Source organism: Arabidopsis lyrata (genome assembly GCF_000004255.2).
Source record: "Arabidopsis lyrata subsp. lyrata unplaced genomic scaffold ARALYscaffold_1, whole genome shotgun sequence".
NCBI lineage: Eukaryota > Viridiplantae > Streptophyta > Magnoliopsida > Brassicales > Brassicaceae > Arabidopsis > Arabidopsis lyrata.
Genome location: NW_003302555.1, coordinates 32,232,231 through 32,243,917, shown reverse-complemented (window position 1 = coordinate 32,243,917; position 11,687 = coordinate 32,232,231). Strand labels below are relative to the sequence as shown.

At 45.5% G+C, this 11,687-nt stretch overlaps 1 protein-coding gene across 1 annotated transcript in view; it reads right to left on the bottom strand.

Moving 5' to 3' along the window:
• Nucleotides 1–9,404, bottom strand: part of LOC9328017 (heat shock 70 kDa protein 18) — a 22,203-nt gene extending 12,799 nt beyond the window's left edge. Inside the window, exons 1-2 of the mRNA XM_002891909.2 lie at nucleotides 9,099–9,404; nucleotides 7,217–8,816 (exon numbers count right to left, since the gene is read on the bottom strand). Coding sequence (XP_002891955.2) covers nucleotides 7,217–8,816; nucleotides 9,099–9,312 — 1,814 coding nt within the window. The 5' untranslated portion in view covers nucleotides 9,313–9,404. The remainder of the gene's footprint in view (nucleotides 1–7,216; nucleotides 8,817–9,098) is intronic.
• Between the last annotated feature and the right edge of the window lie 2,283 nt (nucleotides 9,405–11,687).

The following is an 11,687-nucleotide window of genomic DNA, read 5'->3' as shown; positions in this document are numbered from 1 at the left end:
TTCGATGGTGACTTCGTAATGACAATCGGAACGATCAAGTTGCCCGTATTCGTCGGAGGAACGATCTCGTGGGTCAAGTTAGGCGTAGTTGACAAGCCCGCAGTTTACAACGTTATTTTGGGGACACCCTGGATGCATCAAATGCAGGCGATCCCGTCCACATACCACCAGTGCATCAAGTTCCCAACGCACAACGGAGTGTTCACCTTGAGAGGGAATCAACAGATCGCAAGAACATGTTTTCTCATCGAACACAAGAACCGCGTCGCTAAGAAGTTATAGCAATTAACGATGCCAGCATCGTCGACCGTTCCGACCCTAAAAAAGTCCCTTGAAGAGCCTCAACTGAGCAGGACAGAACAAGTGAATATTGACGAGACGGATAAGACAAGATGCGTCGCAATCGGGGCCGAGATAGTACCATCGGTTAAAGAACCACTCATCGCATTTCTAAAAAAGAATTCTAAAACGTTCGCCTGGAGCGTAGACGACATGATAGGCATCGACCCTATGATCGTTACGCACGAGCTTAACGTCGACTCAACCTATAAACCGGTAAAGCAGAAAAGGCGAAAATTGGGACCGGAGCGAGCCAAGGCCGTAAATGACGAAGTCGACAAGCTGTTGAAGGCTGGCTCGATAACTGAGGTAAAATATCCGGAATGGCTAGCGAACCCGGTCGTTGTAAAGAAGAAGAACGGCAAATGGCGTGTTTGCGTAGACTTTACCGACCTCAATAAAGCGTGCCCAAAAGATAGCTACCCGCTCCCTCACATCGACAGGATAGTCGAAGCGACCGCTGGGAACGAACTCCTGTCCTTCATGGATGCATTCTCAGGATACAATCAAATCCTCATGCACAGATATGACAGGGAAAAGACCTCGTTCATCACAGACCGAGGAACCTATTGCTACAAGGTGATGCCATTCGGCCTCAAAAACGCTGGTGCGACGTACCAACGTTTGGTAAATAAGATGTTCGCTGATCATCTCGGACGAACCATCGAAGTTTACATAGACGACATGCTGGTAAAATCTCTAGTAGCAGCCGACCATGTCCGACACCTAAGCCAATGCTTCGACGTGCTGAACGAATACAACATGAAATTAAACCCCGCGAAATGCACGTTCGGCGTAACATCCGGCGAGTTCCTAGGGTACATGGTCACGCAAAGGGGGATCGAGGCTAACCCAAAGCAAATTCGTGCAATCCTCGATCTGCCTTCTCCAAAGAACGCACACGAGGTGCAGCAACTAACAGGACGGATCGCCGCTCTCAACCGCTTCATCGCCAGATCGACGGACAAATGCTTACCCTTCTATAACCTCTTAAAAAGGAAGGACAAGTTCGCATGGGATGAGGCGAGCGAAAATGCTTTTAACGAACTCAAACAATACCTCACGACGCCCCCGGTTCTCGCTAAGCCAGAAAACGGTGAAACGCTATTTCTATACATCGCGGTATCAAGCTCGGCCGTGAGCGGTGTGCTCGTTAAGAACGACCGAGGTGACCAGAAGCCGATCTTTTACGTCAGCAAGTCCCTCATCGAAGCCGAGACACGCTATCCCACAATGGAAAAAGCTGCGCTAGCGGTCGTAACATCGGCCAGGAAATTACGTCCCTACTTTCAATCCCACACAATCGCCGTTCTCACAGACCAACCACTACGAACCGCCCTACACAGTCCGAGCCAGTCCAGGAGGATATCGCAGAAATAATGAAGGAAACACACATGGGGGCCGGCGGCAACCACTCCGGCGGACGAGCTCTCGCATTACAAATAAAAAAACTAGGTTTCTATTGGCCGACCATGATATCGGACTGTAAGGACTTCGCGGCTAAGTGCGACCAATGTCAAAGACACGCACCCTCGATTCATCGACCAACCGAACTACTCAAGGTCGGTGCGGCACCATATCCGTTCATGAGGTGGGCCATGGATATCGTCGGCCCGCTACCGGCCTCCAGACAAAAACGGTTCATTCTAGTCATGACGGATTACTTTACTAAATGGGTGGAAGCCGAATCGTACGCGGCAATACGAGCCAAGGACGTCCAGAACTTTGTTTGGAAATATATAATATGCCGACACGGCCTTCCATACGAGATCATCACCGATAATGGCAATTTATCTCGCTGACATTCGAGAATTTTCTGTGCGAGCTGGAAAATTCGTCTAAACAAGTCCACACCGAGATACCCGCAAGGCAACGGACAAGCCGAAGCGACCAACAAAACTATTCTCACCGGCCTCAAAAAACGCCTCGACGACAAAAAGGGAGCATGGGCAGACGAACTAGACGGAGTACTTTGGGCGTACCGAACTACACCCCGCAGCGCCACCACGCAAACACCATTCGCGCTAGCTTACGGCATGGAAGCAATGGCTCCAGCCGAGGTCGGATACTCAAGTCTTCGGCGTTCTATGATGGTAGTCCATCCCGACCTCAACGACCAGATGATGCTTGACAGGCTCGACGAACTTGAGGAAATGCGCAACACCGCACTATGCCGAGTTCAAAACTACCAGCTTGCTGCCGCCCGATACTACAACAAGAAAGTACACAACCGCCACTTCGACGTCGGCGACCTTGTACTCAGGAAAGTCTTCGAAAATACAGCTGAACTCAACGCCGGCAAACTAGGAGCAAACTGGGAAGGGCCGTACCAAGTCTCGAAGATAGTTCGCCCCGGCGACTACGAACTCCTCACCATGAGCGGCACCGAAGTCCCACGAACTTGGAACTCCATGCACCTCAAGCGATACTACTACTGACGACCTCGCTCTCCTTATATATATATAAAAAAAAAAAAAAAAAAAAAACTGGGTAACATAAGCCGGGGACGAACCCACATTCCCAAAGATTTGTCAGGCCAATACAGGGTAAGCCGATCACCGCGCGTCGCACCTCACGATGTCTCGAGCCCGTCTCGAACACTCCGAGCAAACTCGGAAAAGCCGAAGTAGGTAAAACTTCGCACAAGCCAAGTTCAGCACTTGCATCATTTCGACAGAATAAACAGATAAGCCGAGGACGGACTCACAAGTTCCCAACCGGTCAAGCCTACCAACAACCGAAGTAATCTAGGCCTCGCATCAGCTTGGTGAACTCGCACCAAGCCGATCACGACCAGGTTTACACAGAAACCGGCCGCGTCCCGTCCTACACAGGAGCCGACCCCTGAAGAACAGGCTAAAATGAAAGAAGGAAAAGAAGAAATAAATGGCGAAAACCACATAAAATAAGCTGACCTAGCGGCAATCATGTTCAGACAAGCCGACCCAGCGGCAATAAAGCTAAAAACCGAGTTAACGGCACGAGTTCAAAAGCCGACAAAGCGGCGACTAGATAAAAAAAGAAGCCGTCAAACGCGGTAAAACGACAACAACTTTAAAAAAAAAAAAAAAAATGACCTCGCGGTCAGCCTTCGATATCAATATCCTCCCCGTCTTGGACAGCCTGAGCTAACGGAGTAGCCACCCGTGGAGCCTCCTGGCCGTCGCCAGTCCGCTCAGCGCCTATGGCCTCGGTCTCAAGACCACCCCCATCCTGAAGTTCGGCCCCGGTCTCACGAGCTTCAACTACGACCTCCTGCTGAGTATCCTGATCAACGGCATCTTCTTCGACCTCGTCATCTCCGACGAAGTCCTTACCACTGGCAGCCGAGGCGGCATACTGAAGGTTCTCAGTAACCTCGTCCCGGTCCGCAAAGAGGGTATAGGCGTCAAAATCGCCATCCTGAAGTTCAGTCACGTCGAAGGCCGCAAGATCAGCTCTGTACTGCGCCACGTCGGCCTCAACCCTGGAAAGCGTTTCCTCTGACTTAATGACGACCTCGCCGTCTTCCACTAGAGCCTTCAGAAAACCGAGATTCCCGACGGCCTGGTTGTAAAGCAGAAGAGTGGGCTGCGCGGCACGGGTATCCTCAACATGAGCCTGTAGACGAGTGAGACGAGCCTGAAACAGCCGGGCCATCTTCGCAAGAGCTTTACCTCTACAGTACTCGCCGTACTCAGCACGACGTTCTCGCAGTCTGGCTTTTTCGGAGCGGAGGATCACAGCGAGCTCGTCATACCGAGCCTTCTCTGCCTCCACTTCGGCGCTCAAACGGTCCCTCTCCGCAATCAGCCCATTCCGGTGATGATCGAGAAGGTTGACCTTCTCCCTAAGCTTCACCGCCTCGTCCTTAACAGCACTCAACTCTCGCGAGACTTGATCTACCCGCTCCTTCTCCGCAGCAATGGCAGCCTGATAATCACTCGAATTTGGGTTCTCGGTCGAAAGCCGACGAACTCGGCGCTCGTAGAGATGAACCATGCGGTTCATCGCGAAAGTCGCCTGATAAAAATATATATATAAACAATCGACCGAGGAAGGGTAACAAAAATATATATATACACATATATATATATATATATATAATAATAGTAATAACCTCGCATGATTTCTTGGCCGCCTCGGTATACGCATCCCGCTACCGAAGATCCTCAATTAGAGGGAACGAGCCGGGGCCGTGACCCATCTCGCGGAACAAAGCAGCACAGGCGTCCGCATTAGATGTAAAGGGAACATCCCTATCAACATAGCGATACGACCACCGGTGGTCGGCGACCCGAGGCCTCTTCTGGGCAATCGGACGAGCTCCCGTATTAGCCGGCCTCTTCCTGCTCTGAGGCTCGACTGAGCCACTCCGGGCTCCTACGGCTCGAAGATCATCACTTGGGGGAAGGATCGCAACTCGGTCGCCTCCACCAGCCTGCTGAGTTAAACGAGCTGCGAGCATCTCGTTCTTCTTTACCCTCTCGGAGTTAGGGCTCAACGGTCGAGAACTTCCGGCCTGGAAGGCTTGACGCCCTCCCTGATCTAAGAGACTCTTCTTCAGGGCCTCCCTCATTTGTCGCTCCTCTAAACGAGATGGCTTTGCCGCGGGAGTCTCCGTGGCCGGCCTCTTCTCCTTGTAACGACTGGCGTAATCCGGGACCACACTCAGGTCGAACTTTCCCATTGCTTTACGACCTAAAATCAGAAAAATATGAGCCAAGGGAACAAAAACCCGCAGAGGCGAACGATATATGCGTTACCTGGTTTTTGAGGAGCAGAAACTTTGGAACTTTGACGAATAGGCCCTCGACGAGAAGAACCTCGGCAACCACGTGAAGGATTCCGAGAAGGGCGGCAAGCAACTTTGTTAGTAGATGGCCAGATATACGTACCCTCAGCGCGAATCTTTTCGAGATCCTTCTTGAGCTGCTCGGGAAATGGATCAAATATCGTCGGGAAACGAGCTACATAAAAAAAAAAGGATATAAGAAAATCGAAAGCAACCAAAGAAGAAGTGTGAGGGCGGAAGACGAGCTCAAGCTACCGGGTGAAATTTTCTACCCTGTATAGATCGGAATCCTAACGTCCTCAACAGATTCTGCAGAAATCCTAACAAAGAAATATCCAGCCGACCAGTCGCTAGTTTTGCTCTTGGCCTCGTCGACAAGCTTAGGAGTCGTGGATGACTGAACGTAGTGTAAGCCCGGCTTTTTCTTGCTGAGGCTCTTAATCTTGGTCACCTCCTCGTAATGGGATGAACGGACAACCACGCCGCACCTATTCGCCAGCCGAACCAGGCCTACCGCATTCCGGATGGCAGCAACAGATAGCTGAGAAAGAGCCATCTCCCGCCTCGCTATACATATTCAAGCAGGAAGCCCGGAATCGGAAAAGTGAGATCGCATTCCGTAAAGAAACTCTCATAAACACAGAGGAAGCCAGCCGGAGCGGACCAAGGTCGCTCGGATAGGGCCGGAATGCGAGTTTCAATCGAGGACGGAGCATCACAATAATGGAGGGTATATGCGAGGGTCTCAAAAGTCGTCCGGGTCGGCCCCAGGAAGTCAACATGACAGGGAGACGGCCCGGGAACCCCGAAAGGCATCTCGACGAGCTCAGGCTCAACCTCCAGATCGTCAAACTTAACATCACCAATATCCTCGTCTCGAAGACTAGGAACGAATGGAACGATCGAGGTAGCCCCGACAAGATCCCGTTGAGAGGGCGAGTCGCGACGTTGCAGTTCGGCCGCGAGAATCGAGGAACCGGCGTCAGATGACCTCGACGAGTTCTGTCGATGAGGGGACAAGTTGGACTCTAGGTCGTCATCAAAAGAATTGGCCCGGAATCGATCAACGGATGATATACGACCCGTAGAATCAGACGAGGTACGAGAACGGAAGTGGTCGGAGACGGAACCGCGAGAACTAGCGTCGGAAGACATCGCAATAAAACAAAAAACGAGATAAAGCGAGAGAAAACGAAATAGAGAGGAGAAGGTTATACCTTTAGCGGAGGAAGAAGAATGAGAAACGGACGAGAGAGGAAGGATTATTTATAGAAGCGAAAGGTGATAAGAGGTAATCATTATATCTACGAAATTAAGCAATAATTACGAGCCAAGATAGCTTCACACGCGAGGGACGCTTCGATCTCCAAACATCGGGAACAACGTCAGACGAATCGATTCTCGCGTCTCTCCCACGCGCGCGCGTCGCCGAAAACTCGTAGATCCGAAACGACGCGAAGGGAGGCGATCTCTTGCATACCTCGGGAAGGGGAAAAACAATCATGACCCTCGCAACAAACGATGAGTCATGATTGGGGGGCAACTGTTGAGGGAGAAATTGGGCCTTAGAAATATAAGGCCCAATCCAAGAAAGGAAGCCCATCAACGAAACAGGCCTTAAGCCCAAAAGCATCAAAACCTAGACGACCTCGCCGCCTTACGGGTCTGCCACGTCACCAGACCCAAGGGTAAAACCGGTAAAAGCTGTCAGGGTACGCCCTACTCCGTAGGGTTATAAAAGCAGGACGACTAGTCCTGTCACATCCATCGAGAATCACGCTGACACGGCAAGGACACGAAGAGCTCGGCAAGGACACGAAGAGCTCGGCAAGGACACGAAGAGCTCGGCTAGGACACGAAGAACTCGGCTAGGATACGAAGAAGCGATCTCAATCTAGAAAAGGAAAGTGACCTCAAGCTTCACTCAGCTCGGAATACGACCTAAAGTTCGGCCTCATCAACGACCTAAAATCTTTAATCCGAAGTCATTCATTTCGGCTCACCTAACGCCATTCGAACTCTCGGCTCGAATTGTTTTGGGAGATTCTTTTTACTTCCCTAGAGAAACCCTATTTCGTACTTGTGTGATTCGTGCATCAACAACTCTCCAACTCCTTCATCTTGTCTTCAAACTCGTCAGCCTCAGTCAATTGGTTACCATCAAGCCATTGCATTGCCTCTTCAATAGAGTCTTCAATCTTCTTCTTGTCTACAGCTGGAAGCTTGTCACCTATGTCACAGATTGTGTTCCTCATGTTGTAAGCGTAGTTCTCAAGACGGTTCTTGGCTTCCACCTTCTTCTTGTGCTCCTCATCCTCATACTTGTACTTCTCAGCTTCTTGCACCATCTTCTCAATATCGTCTTTAGACAGACGACCTTTGTCATTAGTGATTGTGATCTTGTTCTTTTTTCCAGTGGCCTTGTCCTCAGCAGAGACATTGAGGATACCATTGGAGTCAATGTCGAAGCAGACAGTAAACTCAGGGACACCTCGTGGAGCAGGAGGGATTCCAGAAAGCTCAAATTTACCAAGGATGTTGTTGTCTTTGATTCTAGCTCTCTCACCTTCGTAGACTTGGATCAACACGCCGGGCTGGTTGTCTGCGTTAGTGGTGAAGACCTGTTCCTTCTTAGTTGGGATTGTTGTGTTTCTTTGGATCAAAGTGGTCATGACACCACCAAAGGTTTCAATACCAAGAGAGAGAGGTGTGACATCAAGCAAGAGAAGATCTTGGACCTTTTCGTTTCCTTCACCGCTTAGAATCGCAGCTTGAACCGCTGCACCGTATGCAACAGCCTCATCAGGGTTAATAGACTTGCATAGCTCTTTACCATTAAAGAAATTTTGTAGAAGCTGTTGAACTTTCGGGATACGGGTAGAACCACCGACAAGGACAACATCGTGGATTGTGCTCTTGTTCATGTTAGCATCACGAAGACACTTCTCAACAGGCTCCATACATTTCCTAAAGAGATCCATGTTCATCTCTTCAAATCTTGCACGAGTGATTGGTGAATAGAAATCAATTCCCTCAAACAAAAAGTCAATCTCAATGGTCGTTTGCGCGGTGGAAGAAAGAGTTCTCTTTGCTCTCTCACAGGCAGTTCTCAATCTCCTTAGCGCTCTCGGGTTACCACTGATATCCTTCTTGTTCTTCCTCTTAAACTCTTGAACAAAATGGTTAACCATTTTGTTGTCGAAATCTTCGCCACCAAGATGAGTGTCACCAGCTGTTGCCTTGACCTCAAAGATACCTTCTTCAATGGTAAGAAGAGAAACATCAAAAGTACCACCACCAAGATCAAAGATCAACACGTTCTTGTATCCAACACTTGTTGCCTTCTTGTCAAGACCATAAGCAATAGCAGCAGCAGTCGGCTCATTGATGATACGCAAAACATTCAAACCAGCAATCACACCAGCGTCCTTTGTAGCTTGACGTTGAGAGTCATTGAAGTAAGCAGGAACAGTGACCACAGCGTTCTTGATCGAAGAGCCAAGGTAAGCTTCAGCGATCTCACGCATCTTAACGAGAACCATGGAAGAGATTTCTTCCGCAGCGAATTGTTTCTCTTCTCCTTTGTAGTTTACCAAAATCATTGGTTTGTCTGCTTGTCCAGGGATGATCTTGAAAGGCCATAACTTCATGTCACTTTGGACAGATGCGTTACTGAATATACGACCAATCAACCTCTTTGCGTCTGTCACAATCATAAAAAAAAGAAAAAAAACAGAGTTTTGTCGAAACACTCCAAGTGATTTAAGAAATATCAAATCAATATAAACAAAAATCTATATTATATATCACCTATAAACCCTAAAAATTCTTTTTCATCAACTTCATCTAAAATTACTATAAACCCTAAATATTAAGATCACCTTTAAACCCTAACAATTAAGATCACATATAAACCCTAAATATTCGTAACTCAACTTGACTAGAAGAATAAAAAACAGAGAAAAAAAAAAGATGAGTTCCATACCGAAAACGGTGTTAACCGGGTTCATGGCAACCTGATTCTTAGCAGCATCACCGATCAACCGCTCAGAGTCGGTGAAAGCAACGTACGAAGGTGTGGTTCTGTTACCTTGATCATTAGCAATGATCTCAACACGGTCGTGTTGCCATACTCCAACACAAGAGTACGTAGTACCAAGATCAATTCCGATCGCTGGACCTTCTCCTTTACCAGCCATTATCACACTAACAGAGAAAAAGAAAAGCTTTAGCTAAAGAGCAGAGACGAAAAGTTTTGAGAGAAAGATTTTGCTAGGTTTTAGTTGTGAAGTTGTGAAGAAAAAGAGCCTCAAATTTGAGAAGTTTGAGAATGATGATAAGTTTGAGAATGATGATACCTTTTTCCAGATCCTAGGCAAATTTGGTCCGGGAAAAAGGATAAAAAAAGGAGAAAAAGGGAAATTGTACAAAACTGAGAACTGCGTATGGAAAAATTGGAAACAGCTCGAACGTTCATACGTAGGTTGGCTTATTAATTGCAACGCAAGTTTGTGTGGCAGAGTAATGGGCCTAACAGGCCTTTCAAATGGGCTGTGACTAACTTAAAATGAAAAACAATATTTTCATTTCATTGCTTTAGTTATAAATTTTAAAATTATCAAAAAATACTTATTCAATTGTTTGATTACATTTACAACAAATTTTCATTTAAAACAATTCTTCTTCCTTCCTTTTTTTGATCATCTTTATGTTCTCTTTGTTTTCTTTATTCAATTTTTTTTTATTAATTCATATGTTTTTTTGTGATGATCACCAGTTTAGTTCTTAAAAGTTTAAGCTTAAATCTTATCCTTATACCATATGTTTATGCTGAATTATTTAGAGATTAATTCAGTTTTCATGAAATTATATGAAATTCAGATTAATTCACATTTATAGATTAATTCAGATTTCATGAAATTATATGGAATTTGAATTTGAAATTGTTGGATACAAGTTGCAACTATATATTCATGAACTTTGATTGTCTAAGGTTTGTGTATCAGTTAGAAAGTATGCAATACTCAATTCTGTATTTAATTTGTTAATAAGTATAATAAAACAAATTAGAAAATTGCATTTAATAATCAGTAAGTTCTTCAGATTTGGATCAATAACACATTTATTCATAAAATATCTCTCTATGGACACCATTATCTAGGAATCAATATGAGTTTAGTTTCTTATGCTGGCGGAGTCATTGCTCGCCGGCATCACTATGTCCACACTCTTGTATTATCGTACCGCTTCTCTTATTTACTTTAAATTGTTCTCACTTTTTAGACCACCACTCTTTTTTGATGAATCCGTTTTTGGTTGTCGAAAATCTTTGCTCATGCAGCACCACTCCATTGGCTTGTTGTTCTGGCGAGAACCCTTCACACCTCCTGTGACGATAATATCTAACCCGCAAACAAATCTCTCAACAATGTGAATGTAGCATCCTTCGTCTTCATGTCGGATTCCGACATCTGAAAATATATCTTTATTGACAAGGCGGAGAAAAATTGTGCCCCACTCACTGACACTTTGGAGACCTACTCAATCAAATTTCTCTTCACTACTCATCCCATTGTTGTTAAACTAGAGTTTTCACTAATGGACCAACTTTGGTTTTTCTGCTTAATGGGCATGTAATGCACAAAGCCGAGTCCATGTACTTCTCTAAACCAATATTTTATCGAAATGGACTTGATTTTCTGGCTATTTTTGATGGGAATGGTAAGCCCAATAAGACTATAATCGCCTAGCTGCAGTCCACCTGTGTGAAAATTTGAATTCACTATTTGCTCCATCTCCGGTTCAAAGACCGCATTTATTTGATATCACTGACCCTAATTTTCCCCTCCTAAGTGGTGATATCTATATCATCATATTTCTCATGTGTAAAGAGATCTATTTCATCACCTTACGTATTTGTGAAAAGATTTATTTCATTATCTTCTTCCTTTGTGGAGATCTATATTATCACCTTACTCCCTTGAGCAAAAATCCATTTCTTTCCGTCTCTATGGAGAGAACCATTCCACATCCCTTCTCCTTTGTGGAGAATTTTTTAAAAAGCTCATCCTCGATGGACTCACGAGGTCAAGTTATTGTTCATTCGTTTTCATTGGCTAATTAAAGAGCCTTTGAAGACTATCTTCAATCCGTTTAAATCTGAAACTTTCTTGATGGAGTCCACTCACGGTTTTATCATGCTACATATTTTTTTTTTTATTGATGCATCTCTTATCCACATTGTTCTAAATGAGTATTATCTATTATTGAGTTCTTTGGCAAAGATTTGTTGATGATTTGTATTTTAACTCTGTTTTACGGTTAATATAAGTAAGTTCGAAAAAAAAAAAAAACATTTATACAACTTTATGCCCAAAAGAATGTTTGTGTATATAATAAAAACATGTACACGGTTGTTGTTTTCTCTTTTCTCTGAACATGTATTTTTTACTCATCTTTTATTCTCTCTCTAATATATCTTTTTTTTTTCTTTTTAGATTTTGTTATTCTTCAAAAAATATCCAAGAAGCATATATATTTGATTTTAGACTTTAGTGAGTATTATACCATCACA